The sequence below is a fragment of the Alosa sapidissima genome, chromosome 3, assembly GCF_018492685.1.
Source record: "Alosa sapidissima isolate fAloSap1 chromosome 3, fAloSap1.pri, whole genome shotgun sequence".
Taxonomy (NCBI): Eukaryota; Metazoa; Chordata; class Actinopteri; order Clupeiformes; family Clupeidae; genus Alosa; species Alosa sapidissima.
The window spans coordinates 15,571,178-15,588,033 of record NC_055959.1 but is presented as its reverse complement, the minus strand read 5'-3'; the positions used below and the strand labels follow the sequence as shown (position 1 = coordinate 15,588,033).

General features: G+C 40.6%; 1 protein-coding gene and 3 gene segments (V, D, J or C); all 4 read right to left on the bottom strand.

The window, feature by feature from the left end:
- The window catches only part of LOC121704901, a 589,105-nt gene that overhangs the window by 332,409 nt on the left and 239,840 nt on the right, over positions 1-16,856 (bottom strand). The window contains exon 5 of the mRNA XM_042085440.1: positions 3,849-3,854. Within this exon, the coding sequence (XP_041941374.1) occupies positions 3,849-3,854 (6 nt within the window). The remainder of the gene's footprint in view (positions 1-3,848; positions 3,855-16,856) is intronic.
- LOC121704697 lies at positions 1,058-1,577 on the bottom strand. The segment is given in 2 exon segments: positions 1,058-1,437; positions 1,525-1,577. Coding segments are annotated over 2 exon segments (381 nt in total).
- LOC121704711 lies at positions 6,274-6,810 on the bottom strand. The segment is given in 2 exon segments: positions 6,274-6,646; positions 6,734-6,810. Coding segments are annotated over 2 exon segments (363 nt in total).
- Positions 12,574-14,520, bottom strand: LOC121704691. The segment is given in 3 exon segments: positions 12,574-12,583; positions 14,056-14,353; positions 14,444-14,520. Coding segments are annotated over 3 exon segments (348 nt in total).

Genomic DNA, 16,856 nt, shown 5'->3' with positions numbered 1-16,856 from the left:
CTGACCCTTTGGTCCTGGACTGTGAGGACCAAAAAGGCTTGAGCGCAAGTGACACCCTTCTTACAAATATTTTATTGTCTTTGCTTTTTTTGCACAGTAGTTCTATATGTTTGCAACAATACAACATTGTAATGTTAGCTGTTTTTACTAAATATGTTTAAATCACAATGTTTGCCACGAACAACAGTGCACATTTGTGTCTTCAGTCTATAGATTCAGGCTCTACAGAGCCACTATGTTGTGAGGTGAGATGCTAAACCTTTCTTCTTTTTGTCTCTATGTGCTTTCTTCATGCTAATCCATTTCTTGAAGACTTTGCTACACAAAAGCAGTTAGTATGCCCAGCCAATTTACAGGTAAGAACCTGACCGCCTGTCAGACTCAAAACTGACCAGACTGTTTCATCATGTACAGCATATTTTCATTTTTCTCCAGTATTTAGATATCAGTCCACTATCGCATATTCATTTTATTGTAGTACTTTAGAATTGTTAATGCTGACTTTTATTAGAATTCTTACGGTTGACTTCCTCAATTTTGTCCACAGATATTTTACCTTCTGTTTGTATTTGATTTGATTTGTTGATTTAGTCATGAACTGATGGAGCTGATCTTCTCTGTCTGTCTCTTCAGGCTTTATATCAGGGAGGGACCACAGGGGGAGATACAGACATCAGTGTCAGTCAGGTATGATTTTCCCCCTCTCCACTTAACCTTTTTCAGACTTCCGTCTACTCGTCTTAAACTTTGCATATTCTATTTAGAATTCTTAAGACTGACATAGATATATACCTCCTCTATTTTGGCCACTGATGATTGTCATGACCAATTCATTCACTAGCTCAAGAAGTTTATATTGCAAAGCCTGAAATACAATTTTCAGTTTTTTTCTGTTGAGCCGAATTGAGAGTTCTACTGTTGTCTTATTATGGGTAATATTGTGATAGATGTCCTAAAATGTATGGTGAATTACAGTAATGTCTAATGGACAGAAGCAGATGAGATTAGACTGCCCTCTGTTGATGGAAGAAGAAACAGCATGGAGTTTGTTCAACTGTTCAAAGTCAGGTGTGAATGTTTCAGTCAGTCAGACTCAGTCAGTTGTTTTTGTGCAGCTCTGCAGTCTCATGTGTGACTGTGGGTCTCGAGCACAGTAATACACAGCTGTGTCCTCAGCTTTCAGGCTGTTCACTTGTAGGTTCAGTTTGTCTGAGTTTTTGGTGATGGAGAACTGGCCCTGGAGAGACTGGGCAAATGTTGTGCTAGTGCCTGTATCAATATACCCGATCCACTCCAGCCCCTTTCCTGGTTTCTGACGGATCCAGTGCATATAGGAGCTGCTCATAGAAAATCCAGATACAGTGCAGGACAGAGTGACCGAGTCTCCAGGTCTCTTCACTTCTGGACCAGATGAGGTCAGAGACTGGCCATAAACAACTTCAGAAAGAGAAAAATATGATTGAATAAACAAATACCAAATATATTTGCCAAAAACAAAGACTTTATTAAATAAAATCTGCTTACCATTCAAACTGGCTGCAATCAAGATTACCCACATCATTGTTATCTGTTGTGTTGCGAAGTCAGTATCTGTCAGTAGAATGGGTGGTCAAATGTTATATCACCACAGAGAAATGCGTTTTGCATAATTCCCCCGGTCTCCTTCCTCATTCTCTTTCGATATGAAGATGCATGTATGACGTGTGTGTGTGTGTGTGTTTGTGCGTGTGCGTGCATGTGCGTGTGTGTGATGTGAAGGTGTTGATCTGGCATTAGCCTCTAACCTCTACAATCTGTTGGACACTGAGAAGTTACAGACTCCATAACACTCTTCAAACAGCAAGTGACACTGAATTGATTTACATACACATCATGTTGCATTAAGTAATTGTAAGCCTGGACTTTGCATACCTAAATCAGTGGAAAGATCCTTATATTGACAAAAGCCACGGTGATTATTGCAATATTCATAAATTGTAATTTCCTGTTTTTTATTCTTTGGCAGTACATTTCAATCACTATCTTGTGTTTCAAAACATCATTATGTGATTCTCAAAGGAAACACTGCTTTTATATTAAACAATATTCTGGTGAGATGGTGAAATTATCTGTCCAAATAAACTTCATCTAGGATATGCCATTTCTAGGCTTTTCCCCCCGACATTGCACTTCAGAGGGCACTGTTCCCACCTATTTTGGCTTGGCTTGAGACATAGTAAGATTAATTTTATAATGTAATGGGTAGGCCATGTAATGAGCATCAGGGTTTTTGTTTAGCCTTGGAGCCTCCTCTGCCACTGTGACTCTCTGGCACAGTAATACACAGCTGTGTCTTCAGTCTTCAGGCTGTTCATCTGCAGATATGCCTGACTCTTACTGTTGTCTCTAGAGATGGTGAACCGACCCTGAAAAGCCTGAGAGTGGTAGATATTTGAGGAGTCGTACATCCTCGCGATCCATTCCAATCCTTTCTCCGGAGTTTGCCTGATCCAAGCTATCCAGTAGCTACTGAATGTGAATATTTCTGTTCATAATATTCATAATTCTGAGAAATTCTTGATTGTTTGTGTTATGTTATGTGTGTGGGTGTGTGTGTGTGTGAGTGTGTGTGTGTGTGTGTGCGTGCTTGTGTGTGTGCCTGCGTATGTGCCTGTGCATGCAAGCGTACATATGTCTACTGTGTGAGTATGTGTCATACGTATGATTACTGTGAATGTATGTGTGTGTGTGTGTGTATCTGTTTGTGCACATGTGTGCACATGGAATGGGTTAACATGACCCCTGGAGGCAAACATACGGAAAAAAATGGTCATCCTAGGCCCTACAGTTCTCAAGATATTCACAGAGAACTGTCTGCCCTACCCTCCTTTCGGGGGGTCCAGTCCAGCGGGGGGGCTACAGATCAAAAAGAAAAATGACGGTTCCATGCTATCCATGTGGGGGTACATGCCCACCAAGTTTTGTGTACCCCGGTCTTTCAGTGTCCCGGGAATCCTTGTTGGTGTACGTCCCTAAATGTACACATAAATTATTTTATTGTAAGGCCCCCCATGAACGAAAGTACACAAAACTTGGCATGCATTCGGAGGGTGTCATAATGATCCTACAGTTTTAATTTCATGCAGTTTTGACCTTCTCAGCCAGAGATATTGTGATGAAAACACCTAATTTTTTGCTTTTTAATTTTTAACTAGGTGGTGCTATACATGAAATAAGTGGTAATGGGATGGGTTGACATGCCCCCTTAAGACCAACATACATAAAAAAGGTGGACCTCCTAGGCCCTACGGTTCTCGATATATTCACAGAAAACTGTCTCCGGCCACCTACAGGCCAGTTGGTGTATAGTAACATAAATTAATTTATTGTGTGGCCCCCCATGAACGGAATTCCACAAAACTTGGCGTGCATACAGAGGGTGTCAAATTGATCCTACACTTCCAATTTCGTGCAGTTTTGACTATGTTAGGTCACAGATACCTTCAATTACAACACCTCATTTTTACTTTTTTGTGTTTAACTAGGTGGCGCTATACATGAAATGAGTGGTTATGGAATAGGTTGACATGGCCCCTTGAGATCCACATACAAAAAAAAATGGTCCTCCTAAACCCTACGGTTTTCGAGATATTCACAGAAAACTGTGTCTGCCCTACCCTCCTTTCGGGGGGTCCAGTCCAGCGGGGGGGCTACAGATCAAAACGAAAAACGATGGTTCCATGCTATCCATGTGGGGTTACATGCCCACTAAGTTTCGTGTACCCCGGTCTTTCAGTGTCCTGGGAATCATTGACGGAAATTTGGGCATGCAAAAAAAAAAAAAAAAAAAACTCACTAAACCTATATGACCGCCGCTTCGCTGCGCGGCGGTCATAATAAGTTTATTTTATATAGCGCCTTTCTCAAACCCAAGGTCGCTTTACATAGTAGGAAGGCAGGGAAACACAAGTTATCTGTATGGAACTATGTGTTGGGTGTGGAGGAGTAGTGATCATTAAACAGAAATGTCTTGAGATGTGCTTTGAAGAAAGGAAGAGAAGGACAGGCACAAAGGGGTTGGGGGAGGGAGTTCCAGAGTTTGGGGGCCAAGGCAAGGCACTGAAGGACCTGCCACCCAGGGAGGAGAGTCTGGAGCGGGGGACTGTCAAGAGGTTTTGGTCAGAGGATCTGAGTGAGCGGGAAGGAGTGTAAGGGGTCAGGAGGTCGCAGATGTAGGGGGGAGCAAGGTTGTGGAGGGCTTTGAAGGTGAGTAGTAGTACTTTATATTCGATCCGGGACGGAACTGGTAGCCAATGGAGTTGATGGAGAATGGGGGTGATGTGTGCTGATCGTCTGGTATGGGTGAGGAGCCTGGCTGCAGAGTTTTGAATATATTGTAGTTTGAATATATTGTAGTTGTGTTGAAGGGTTTTAGTGGGGAGACCAAGGAAAAGTGAGTTGCAGTAATCTAAACGGGACATAATGAAAGAGTGAACCAAAGTCTCTGCATCACTAGCAGAGAGGAAGGGTCGGACATATACTGTAATGATTCACAACAGAATTTACAAAATCTAAGCAAGGCAGGTCAAACAATCCATCACAAAATAAATTCCTTGTAGGAACTTACAGATAGCAGAGCAAATGCGACGAACCAGCAAGAAAGGATGAACAGAGATTAAGTACAAAGACTAATAAAATACAAAAAATGGCGGAGGAGAAAGACAGACTTCAGTTGACTATTGGGGATGTAGTGTGATGTGTGTGTGTGTGTGTGTGTGTGTGTGTGTGTTGAAACTTGACGAGCTAGAAGTTGAAACTTGACACTACATATTGACATAACTTCACCTCACTTTCTGTTGCTTTCTGTCATTTTTGAATGTTTCAAACATAATGCCAATGCCATGTTGTGTCTGTGTTGGAGAAGGGGCACAACAAATTTGAGATTTTTGTGTGAGGAAGTAGCATGTTTGTCATGGTGTGGGGTTTCGAACACAGTAATACACAGCTGTGTCCTCAGTCTGGAAGTTTTTCCCTTGTAAAAACACGGTGTTAGTGCCGGTGTCTCTGGTGAAACTTATCTTGCTCTTTAATGAGTCTATAGTATCACTGTCTCCACCACCACAGATCCATCCAATCCATTCCATCGTTTTCCCTGCAGGGTGGTGTATCCAGTTTGTACAGTAGCTAGTAACCGAGTACCCTGAGATCTTACAGGAGATGGAGAATGACTCCCCTGGTTGCACAACCATATTACTCGGCTGGATGAGCTCAATACCAAGGACACCTGAAGAGGGGTGGCCAGGACATTAGTGACAGAGAAATGTATATGTGTGAATATTGGTTGAAACTATCTTTTACTCACAGGTAGCGGCTGCCAGCAGCAACAGTAGAGATGCAGTCGTCATGGTTACGGTGGAAGCTGAACTGCTCCTCTGAGTTCTCCAGAGTCTGAGAGCTTCTGAGGAACTGAAGCCACAAGCAGCTTTATATCAGCAGGAAGAACACGGGAAGGAAAGACAACAGAGAGCTGGAGACACGTGCCAGTAAAGTCATTAGTCATTTAACCTCAAAACACTCCCTGCCTTTGGCATGAATCATGATCTGTCTCTGGTATGTTTTTTTTTTATCTGTCTCTTTAAAAATCAGGAACGTTCATGTTTTGTGTGTATTGTCTTCATTATTTTAATTCATATTTGAGTATAAGCCTCTGAGTCTGGTTTCCTTTTTCTACTCAGTAATTGTTATATTACCTTCCCAGATTGTATCATCTAACTACTTTGAATATGCAGAGAAGTTATAAATAATGAAATTGTCATATTGTAGAAAATCAAGGTGATTATCTCATTTTAATAAATGTTATAAGTTAATAAGTGTTATTCTTTGTATGATGTTTTCAGAGTATAGGATTCCCTTCTTGTGTATCTTTGACTCTTAGACTCCACTTACTGTTCAACAATACTGTGCCAAGCAAAGTAAAATGCTAAAACAGTATTTTTTCCAAGGCATGAATGATGAACTGTTTATGACATGTTTTTTGTATGTCTCTAAAACTGTGTTTCGTATGTATTATCTTCATTTTATGCACATTATATGTCCATTTTGTATAATGTGCTACACGTTTATTTACCTACACAGTGACATACATGTCACAGCATGTGCATGTGAAGAGGATTCCATCAGACCAAGAGTGTGTCCTTCTTCTGACTCTTTGATTCCACCTACTGTTCAAACATAGTATGCCAAGCAAAGCAAAATTCTACAACTGTGGGATTTTTTTCTACAGGACAGTCATGGTTCAGTGCCCCTCTTTTCACCGTGTGTGTTTTTGTACATCTCTCCAGACACTTCTGTCACAGTGTCTTTCTGGCACAGTAATACACTGCAGTGTCTTCACTCTGTAGGCTGTTCATCTGCAGATAAACCTGATCCATGCTGTTCTCTCTGGAGATAGTAAACCTTCCTTCTACAGATTTGGAGTAGTACTTGCTAGCTCCACTTGGTGCTGATATAAACGCCACCCACTCCAGTCCTTTGCCTGGAGGTTGTCTTACCCACGCTATATCAGCATTATCATCACTTATCCCAGAGTAGGTGCAGGTGAGTTTATGAGAGCTTCCAGGTTTAATTATTACAGATTTTGACTCAGATAATGTCTGTGCCTCACCACCTGAAACAAACAAAAAGATTCCCAGCTCAAAACTTTAAGTTTTTATGAAATAATATGCAGGTACTCTCCTCGGCTAACATATTTTACCTGTCATAAATGCCACTATTACAATCACACAGTGTATGGAATTCATCTTCGATGCAAAGTCCTTCTGTGTCCTTGGATGCAGGGATTCTGATGTAGCAGAGTATCAGTAGGTACAGTATATATATGACACTGGTCTTAATTTGCATCAGTGCCTCTTGTCCATGGGTGGGGCGGAGTTAGCCAGTAGAATATAACCTTCATTCCAAGTGTGAGACAGACTCAGAATAAAAAAGATTCAAAATGAATTTATTGTTACATCCCCATATATAACTGTTTACCCTGTTGTTAGTCGCTTTGGCTAAAAATGTGTCAGCCAAATGTAATGTAATGTTAGAGAGGACACATCTTTTGGTTTGGCTCTCCTTGCAGCAATAAATAATAGATAATAGCAGCAGCTGAAGCATACTAGAGTGGCTGGGGTCTTTAATTTTTCTGGGGGCTTTACTGACACACTGACGCTGATGTCTTGTACTGGATGGAGGGGAGCTCATATCTGATGGCACAGGCTGTCTGCAGGACTCCCTGCAGCACTTTTTGGTTATTGGCAGTACAGCTTCCAAACCATGCAGATGTGGCACCAGTCGGGATGCTCACTCTTGTGCCCCTGTAGAGTAATAATGTCTAGGATTTTCTCTCATTTCATTACAATCACCACTATGTACAGGACTTATAAGAGTCATTCTACTGATTGGAAATGTCCCTGCACAGTATGAAACCAATCATGTTGACATATTTGAGCATCATCAATACAGTACTGTACAGCACCTCCTCACTTTCATCTTCTACAAACACTCAACTCCTGAGTTAATACCTTTAAGATGAGAGGAAACAATGCCTCTGTCTGTGTTATTTTTTCTTTAGTCTTTAGTCACAATTATGTCTGTCAAGGAAGTCTGGTCTTGTAAATGTCTCTTGTAAAGAGATTTATATTACCAAACCATTCCATTCCTTTCCCTGCATGACACTCTATGTTGCATGACACTCTATGTACTGTAGATTAAAAGTCTGAATATTTGTGCAGACTGTGGAATATGGAGTCTTTGTACTAGTCTCCTATGTACAATAGTGATATCGGGCACATATACACAGCTGTGTCTCCAGCCTGTAGATTCTGGGCCTGTAGAGTCACAGTGCTGCTGGAGGTGTCTCTGGAGATGCTGAACTTGTTTTTCAGTTGATCACTGCACCTATGAAAGATGGATAGCAGGTGAGCACATCACAGACATATTGAAAAGTCCTCAGACAAGAGTAAGGGAAAACCTATCTGTTAGACAAAGAGCAACTAAAAGAAGCTGTGCTGGACACATGGCTGAATAATACACTGTGTCTCAGAAATCTGTTTATTTAATTTCCTTCACACAGAAATATAAGAGCTGATTTTGGTTTTGCATTGGCCACTCCCATCTGGACTGCTGAAGCTGTGTCTGAATGGGTTTTAGTATGAAGGTGCACTTGGGTACAGCTTTTTTATACCCATACAGTAATACCCACTCATATAATTGGAACTGCAAGATACATTTAGGCTATCAGAAATAAGAAATGTGGATGATTGTGGATGAACATAGTAGACTTTACATACTTTAATCATTTGTAGATTTGTTGTTTTAACATTGACTTCACATAAGGTGATGATGATACAGTATATGAGACAATGGTTATGCTTTGTCCTTTGTAAAAATGCCAGTTATCAAAATATGTTGTCATAACAATGTTATAAAATATTGTAGTGACATCAAATAGAGATGATTATGCTCAAAATTGCATTCTGTTCTCTGTCTGTATAGACTTCAGATGATTCTGTTTACTCTCACTCACCCCATTACATGAAATCCTGTGAGTGTACTGCCCCCATGTGGTCAATAGTGTCCATGATTCTGCTGTCAGGAGGTATGGAAGCACATCCATCAAGTTCCTTTTTGTACGTTTTCCTTTTTTTCTCATGGATACTAACTTTAATTCAACATTTATATACATTATATATCATTTGCAATGTAACATATTAGCATTGATATCAATGTTTTCACTAATGTCCTATTACTTTTGGAAACATATTTTCAAACCAATCAGTTAATTTACAGAGTTACTCATTTTTCTGTTCAACCAGATGAGATAGAATGCAACCAATGGCACTTTAAACTTAACAGCTGCATTATGGCAGATCCATGCATCCTTGCGCTTTCCTGTTACAATTTAAGACAGGCCAATATTTTGTACAGCCATCATATTGCTTTGTATCACAGTAAGTTCGGTGCATAATACTACACAGTGTCTTCAGCCTGTAAATGTCAAAGTTTATCAAAGTGTAGATTTTTATTAAAAACTTGGGCATGCAGCTTGGACATTCCTTGATGCCTGTCTTAAATACATAAATTAATTAATTAAAAATAAATGTTTGATTACATTGAGACTTGTGGAGAAGAACTGGGGTAAATTTAAAGAAAAGTACTTTCCATGTTTGGTGTGTTAAGTGTTGGAGGTTTTGGTACAGCCTTATAGCTTATTGTAACATTGTGGCTGTCGAGCACAGTAATACACAGCTGTGTCTCCAGGCTGCATGTTTTGCCCTCGCAGGGTGACTGTGTTACTGGAGGTGTCTCTGGAGACGCTGAACTTGTTCTTCAGGGAGTCTTTATGTGCTGTGCTACCATCACTCCAGATAATATTGATCCACTCCAGAGCTTTCCCTGATGGCTGTCGAATCCAAGCTGTGCTATAGCTAGTAACTGAATAGGAGACTTTACAGTTGATGGTCAAGCTTTGACCGGGCTGGATATTCAGATAAACTGGCTGGTTGAGCTGCTCCATGTGGACATCTAGAAAAACAAAACACAAAACACAGATGAGATCAAGCACTCAACATGACGACCATGACAAACCTTTAAGTTTCACGCCTGACAGCTGTTGGTGACACATTTCAAAACAATTGTTTACATTACTAAGTAGATTCTGTTTAAAGTTCATGCGGAGTTCCACACTTAGTCACACTTACAGCAGACAGCTATTAGTAGCAGCAGAACTAGATGCTCCAATGTTCGGCTCATGGTGTGTGATGGAGTGGACCTCATGCACGCTGTACATTTATACCTTCTCTCCTCACAGTAGGGCGGAGTGTGTTGATAATTTGCATAGCCTACGCATATTTGTGCACTAAGAACAATTCCAGTCAGTTTCTCATACCAAGGAGTAATATCTAGGATTATGTACAGGACTTATAAGAGTTATTGCACTAATTTGAAATATCACTCCACAGTATGAAACCAGTCGTGTTGACATATTGTATTATCATCAATACAGTACTGTACAGATCACTTTCATCTGCTACAAGCACTCAACTCCAGAGTTAATACCTTTAATGTGAGAGGAAACACTGCCCCTATATGTGTCATTTTTCTTCAGTCACAATCATGTCTGTCAATGACATCTGGTCTTGTAATTGTGTGTAAAATCTACATTACCCAACCATTCCATTCCTTTCCCTGCATGACACTGTGTGTAGATTAAAAGTCTGAATATTTGTGCTGACTGTGGAATAAGTAGGTCATGTTTTTGTACTGGTCTGCCATTAGTTTGTACAACAGTGATATCGGGCACAGTAATACACAGCTGTGTCTCCAGCCTGTAGATTCTGGGCCTGTAGAGACACAGTGCTGCTGGAGGTGTCTCTGGAGATGCTGAACTTGTTTTTCAGTTGATCACTGTAATATGTGTTCCCATCGTAACATATGTATCCAATCCACTCCGGTGCTTTTCCTGCAGGCTGCCGTATCCATGATGTACAACAACAGCTACTTGTCAGGTCATACCCAGCAACTTTGCAGGTGAGACTGAAACTCTGGCCAGGCTGTGTCATCATGGAACTCGGCTGAGTGAGTACCACATCACTCCGCACACCTGTAAGAGACACATGTAGAAACATAAACACTCAGAATGCAGATCACTAAAATAGTTCCTAATGACTTTTAGGACTCACTGGAGGCTGCCAACAGCATAAGCAGAGCTGCAGGGATCATGGTTTGTGTAGCTGAACTGATGGAGGCTGTTCCTCTGTACTGATAGTGGCTGAGACACATAGCCATGCTTTATATGAGGAGGAGGGTGTGGACAGTTTGCATATGGTAAGCACTGAGGAGATACCCTGATAGAATCAGAGATACATTGACAGTAATTGTATATTTGCCAACACAGAGCATGTTCTGGCATGTTACTGTCAGTGCGTGTGTTTGTTGGAAATATTTTTTGTCATTTTTATGTTTGTTTTTATTTGTCCTGTTTCTACTTTATCAAAATCATTCAAATTTGGCTTCTTTAGGTAGTGGCAAAGATTACTCAGGAGAAATCACATTTACATAATTATATTATCATATTTAGCAAGCCTTAAATGCTATGCTGTACATTCCCTCTTCACCAGCCTCCTTTTTCACAGTAACTCTGGTTGGATCTTTGTTGTGAGGGTGAACAATGTGGTCTCTACACCAGGGCTCCGAACCGGTTCAAGGAACGAAAACGAAAACCGAAAACGAACGGAATTTTACGGAATTTTACGAGGAGCAGAAACGGAAACGAAAACAAAATGATCTTCAACTGTTCCGGAACAGAAACGTTATTCTGAAATCCACAAAACCGGTTAATAACGTTTTTTTTTTGTTCTCTATATATTTTATAAAATTTCACAAAAGCATATCCTATGTCAGGGAGACTATTTCCGGTTGTGCGAAAAACAAGCCCGCATCTACACTGTTAATGTGAGCTAACAAGCCGCTATGTAGCCAACTACTGTACAAATAATAATTTGATTTCTGCAGTTTGAAAAAAAAAAAAAAAAAGAATAAATGGACCTTTGGTCCAAATGTGTATATTTTGTCTTGCTGTTGTAATGTAACCTATCCGTCTGCCACTTCGGATCTTAGGCCAGCTCGTAGCGTAGGCTACTGAAACTGATTTGGAAATTGTTTGTAGCCTATGCGTAATAGCCTATTTTGCCTGTCCACGCCTTGTTGTTTTTAAAGTCTGGATTTGAAATGTTTGCGCAATTGTAGCCTATTCTATGTAGAAGAGTTAAACGGGAAATATGAGATAGGCCTTGTCAGCAACAGACAGGTTCGTTTATAAACAGGGTTGGAAATATAGCGCAAGCCTTTGAAGATCTCCATATGGATAAAACTTAGGCTACAATCAGGTAAGGAGTTTAGCACGTATCCAGAAATATTTTTGATAAGAAATTATTTATAGGCATAGGTTAGGCCTACAGTAAGTCTGGCTATGGGATGGATAGCCCATCTGAATGTTTTTGGATGCTGCCTGTGATTTATTATTTTTGGGCATAGCTACGGTAGGCTAAATCAAGGGGAAATAATGAGTAGGGGAGAGCCGGGACAGTTGAAACACTTTTTAATTAAACGTAATTTACATAGCGATCGTACCACACAGAAAGCTAATATTTGGTCACCTACATCTAACCTAACCTACATCTGTCCTCTGTCAAATACAGATGCATTTTCAGCTTTGAACAAAACCGTTATCATGAATGGTACTCCCAAAAGTTTTTATTTTAGATATATTGTTGCAGGGCTATACGTCTTTGTGCATGTCTGTTAACAACTCATTGCCATCATCATGAAGCGTGTATGCAGCGGTTTTTGAAATATCTAATATCTAATAGAAGTGGATGATTCTGCCATGTTTATAGCTAGAACGGTAAGCTTTCCCATTTATATCATGTTTATATTGTTGAAAATGTCGTTTCACTAGGTTTTTAGGTGGGTTAGGCCAATGCACATCCAAATAAGTAGGCTTAACGACCCACCGGCCGTCAGTCTCCATAGGATAACATGGGGAAACTCAACCCCCTATCTGGTGGGCCCAAATTTATTTTCATCTTCCTAAAACTGTTTTTCTATGTCTTACCTCCATAAATAATTGTTTAAACACACCTATTTGTGCATTTAATTAAAATACATGGAGTTACAGCCTGGTCAATCGTCCCGACACAGACATATGTCACTACAGCTTGATTTGCTTTCCATGTAAACAAGCATGCGATATGAAAGTCTGGGATTGTGGAGAACACTAAATGGTCTACTGAATAAGCATTACGTCAAACCTTTAAATGAAAAACACTCATTGATAATCGAAAAAATGTAACCACTAATGAAGTTTACTTTTGCGCATCAAAACTCGTTTATCACTCCGTGATAAAATGACATAGCAGGAAGATATTTGGCTGATAGAAGGAGGTTAACATGCTCTATGTTTTGACCGAAGGACGTCTGTCTATCATCATCACACTCGGAGAAAACTGGATTGTTTCATTCGTCCCGTGTTTCAATCGTCCCGGCTCTCCCCTACGTCTAATCTAAGGTAAAGTCCACAAAAATAGACTTGATAGGCCCGCCAAACACTGCCGGAACTTTAAGAACGAACGATATTTTGCGTTCCGAACCGGTTCAGGACCGATATGTTTGTGGCGGAACGCATGCAAGAACGAAAACGTTAAACATAGGCCTACCTGAACCGTTCGGAACGGAACGTTTGAAAAATAATTTCGTTTTCAAGCCCTGCTCTACACACTGACAACTTCCGCAAATTAAAGATAGGGTATAAGACAAAATTATACTGTAACTGTGTAATAGTGGTAAGAGCTCAATGTAGTAGTGGTAAGAGCTCAGTGTAATAGTGGTAAGAGCTCAGTGTAGTAGTGGTAAGAACTCAGTATATAGTGGTAAGAGCTCAGTGTAATTTATGAAACATGTATCCTCTGCGGAGGGTGGAAAAGTCCTCAAAGATGAAATACTTACGCTATCCACGTTTTAGACCTAACAGGCTGGACCAGCAGCCCATCCCTTAAGGGCTTTTTTAATATGATGACTATTCATTCCACAACATCTTATTCAGAAGCCTAAAGCACTTGAACAGAAGCTGTTCTCATAGACTGGCATGGATAGACTCTCCATAATATGCAACCCCTGCCTCCTTCATGGTAGCACAACGTTTATGAGGGGGTTTCAGTATCTTCTAACACTCTTAAAAGACAATGCAGTGATTTGTTTTTGGATGATATCACAAAATGATAGGAAATGATAACTGATATCAACTGATATTGTGGGCAAGGTGGAGCAGCGGTGTTGCTACCTGACAAACAACAACAATACATAAACACAACATCATTTATGTATGACTTTTTTTCAGGAATGTAATGTCCTTAAGGTGAATAAGTAAACACTTAGAATTAGATAATATATGAACACTTAGTTTAATGCCGGGTATGTGGTGTAATGAGCAGCAGAGTTTTTGTTCAGCCTTGGAGCCTCTTCTGCCACTGTGACTCTCTGGCACAGTAATACACAGCTGTGTCTTCAGTCTTCAGGCTGTTCATCTGCAGATATGCCTGGTTAATACTGTCATCTCTAGAGATGGTGAACCGACCCTGAAAAGCCTGAGAGTAGTAGCTAGTTGAGCCGTGCTGGATTGCGATCCATTCCAATCCTTTCCCGGGAGCCTGTCTAATCCAAGCTATCCAGTAGCTACTGAATGTGTACCCAGAGGCTGTGCAGGTCAGTTTGTGAGATCCTCCAGGACTGATGACCACTGGTTCAGATTCAGTCAGTGTCTGACCATGTCCACCTGAAAAACAAAAAAACATAAACTAAGATTAAAAAGAGTAAATATAGTGCGTTAACAACTTCTATAAATTGTGAGAAATGTGCTCCCAACCTGTTAAGCAGGCAGCCAGGAGGGTTGATACAACTATAAATGTCATGTCTAACAGGAGTGTGTGACAGTGTGTGTCATATCTGAAGATATAGGCTGGGGAGTCAGAGTTTTGCATAAGCTCCTCCTGACATGGAAGACCGATTAAAATGCCTACTGGACATGTTGTACTCAAAGATTGACCATTACGGTGATAGTCATTTTGGTCTGAATGTACAGTATGTACAGTACACTCTTGTAAGGATCCTAATTCCCAGGCTGATGATAATCCTTTCAATCATATGTGGACTTTGATCAGGTGCTAAGTGCGGGCCTATTGTGGACCTACTGTCACATGCTTGTCACATGTTCACAGGAACAGTTAATTAGGAACGGGAAATGTAATCAAATGTATACCTTGTCATGTATTGATTGATTCCCTCTCACTACAACAATGGTCTGTCTCATCAACAACTCACCATGTGATCCCTATCTATCACAAACTAGGTAGCCTATTTAAGGGAAGTTCACACATTATTCTAGGAGCCTTTCTGTAGCCAGAACTCCCGCACCACTTTGGTGTGTAGCCATCATCCTCTGAGCTGGGTATGTTCATTTTCTGATTGTTTCGTATGATATCCTAATCATCTTAACTTTCACATTATTCATTTAGATGTACTTAAATGTTTGGATGAGTAACTTGTACCTGACAAATAAATTGTTATGTTCTGATCCGCATAGCTTTTCTATTGTACTTATTGACCAGAGTAGCAGTCTAGGTAACGGTGTTAGCATAATGAATAGCTAGGACTGGTTATCGCCGCTGTAGAAACTAAATCAACTGAGAGATGGCAAGCTAGATGAACTGACCAAGTATTATACAGTGGTGGGCAGTTTGCAAGCGATGGTCTAGATTGGTCGTGGAAACCTAGCGCAGCCTGACCCTCTGGAGCATAGGAATTTGCTAGACTGTTTAACACGCTGGTGAGTATCGCAATACAGATCAGCATGTAGGCCTAGTGCCTCTGACCTTCTTTCAGACTAGTAGGCCTACATATTATGTTGAGGAACCGCCTGAATTAATCGGCAGGTGGAGGCATCCTATAGCATTATTCCTAGATTAGAGCGAATGTAATAAGAAAACGAGTCAGGCATTCTCAGAAACAGCCTGTATTGTGGGTACCCACTGTGGATAGCAATGTTACATTGAACCGAAACCTTTCTAATATTGAGCGGAGTCAGATTTATTAGGTTTAACAGGGGTTTATAATCAATTGTCATATTCCCAACAGCGCGCAGAAACCACGATTTCCTTCGACCACTTCCAGTTCCCTCATTGGTCCTGAAAAGTGTCCAGTATATGGATGTCTGCTTTAGTTGACAGCACGGTAACTAGATTTCAAACAGTCAAGTTAAAGAACTGGTGTCCGTTAATGTTTGTGCAAATAGGCTGATTCATGTCCCTTGCATTTTGCAATTGCGAGGTCCATGGCAGGCGCCCCACAGAAATGTTTCATTTTGCGAGTGAGATGTCCACGCAGTCCCCTCTGCGACGCGTTCGCCCCCTAGTTTCAGAGCTATTCTAAGTGCAAAATTGCACAGAGGGCCGTGACTGTAACTATATCCTAATAGAAAACTGTCAGCTTTCCTGGCTAAATGGTATAAGTTAGGCCTATTACACAACATAAATTGTGCTGGTGACCCAAATAAAATATCCTGCGACCCACCCGTGGGTCCCGACCCAGTCTTTGGGAACCAATGCGCTACACAACAGCAGTTAGTAGCTGTATGCCCAGCCAATTTACAGGTGAGACCCTGACCACATGTCAGACTCAAAACTGACCAGACTGTTTCATCATGTTGTATATTTTCTTTTTTCTCCAGTATTCAGATATCAGTTCACTAAAGTCGCATATTCATTTAATTGTCACACTTTAGAATTGTTAATAAAGACTTTTATTCGAATTCTTACTGTTGACTTCCTCAATTTTGTCCACAGATACTTTACCTTCTATTTCTATTTGATTTGATTTGTCGATTTACTCATGATAATCATGAGCTTTTTTTGTGATTCTTCATTTAAAAAAAAAAAAATGGCAGTTTCTCTATTAAGAATTGGGACAGAGCTCCATTGTTGGCTTAACATGGGGAAAGATTTAATGTCAGTCACACAGCGTGTGGTTAATGAATGGCTTACAGTAATGGGCAGAAGTGACTGATGAGATTAGACTGCCCTCTGTTGACTGGAAAAGACTCCAATCATGTGGCAATGCTTCAGTCAGTCAGAACTGCCAGAGTTGTTTTTGTGCAGCTATGCAGTTTCATGTGTGACCGTGGGTAGCGAGCACAGTAATACCCAGCTGTGTCCCTAGGCTGCATGTTTTGCCCTTGCAAGGTGATTGTGTTACTGGATGTGTCTCTGGAGACGCTGAACTTG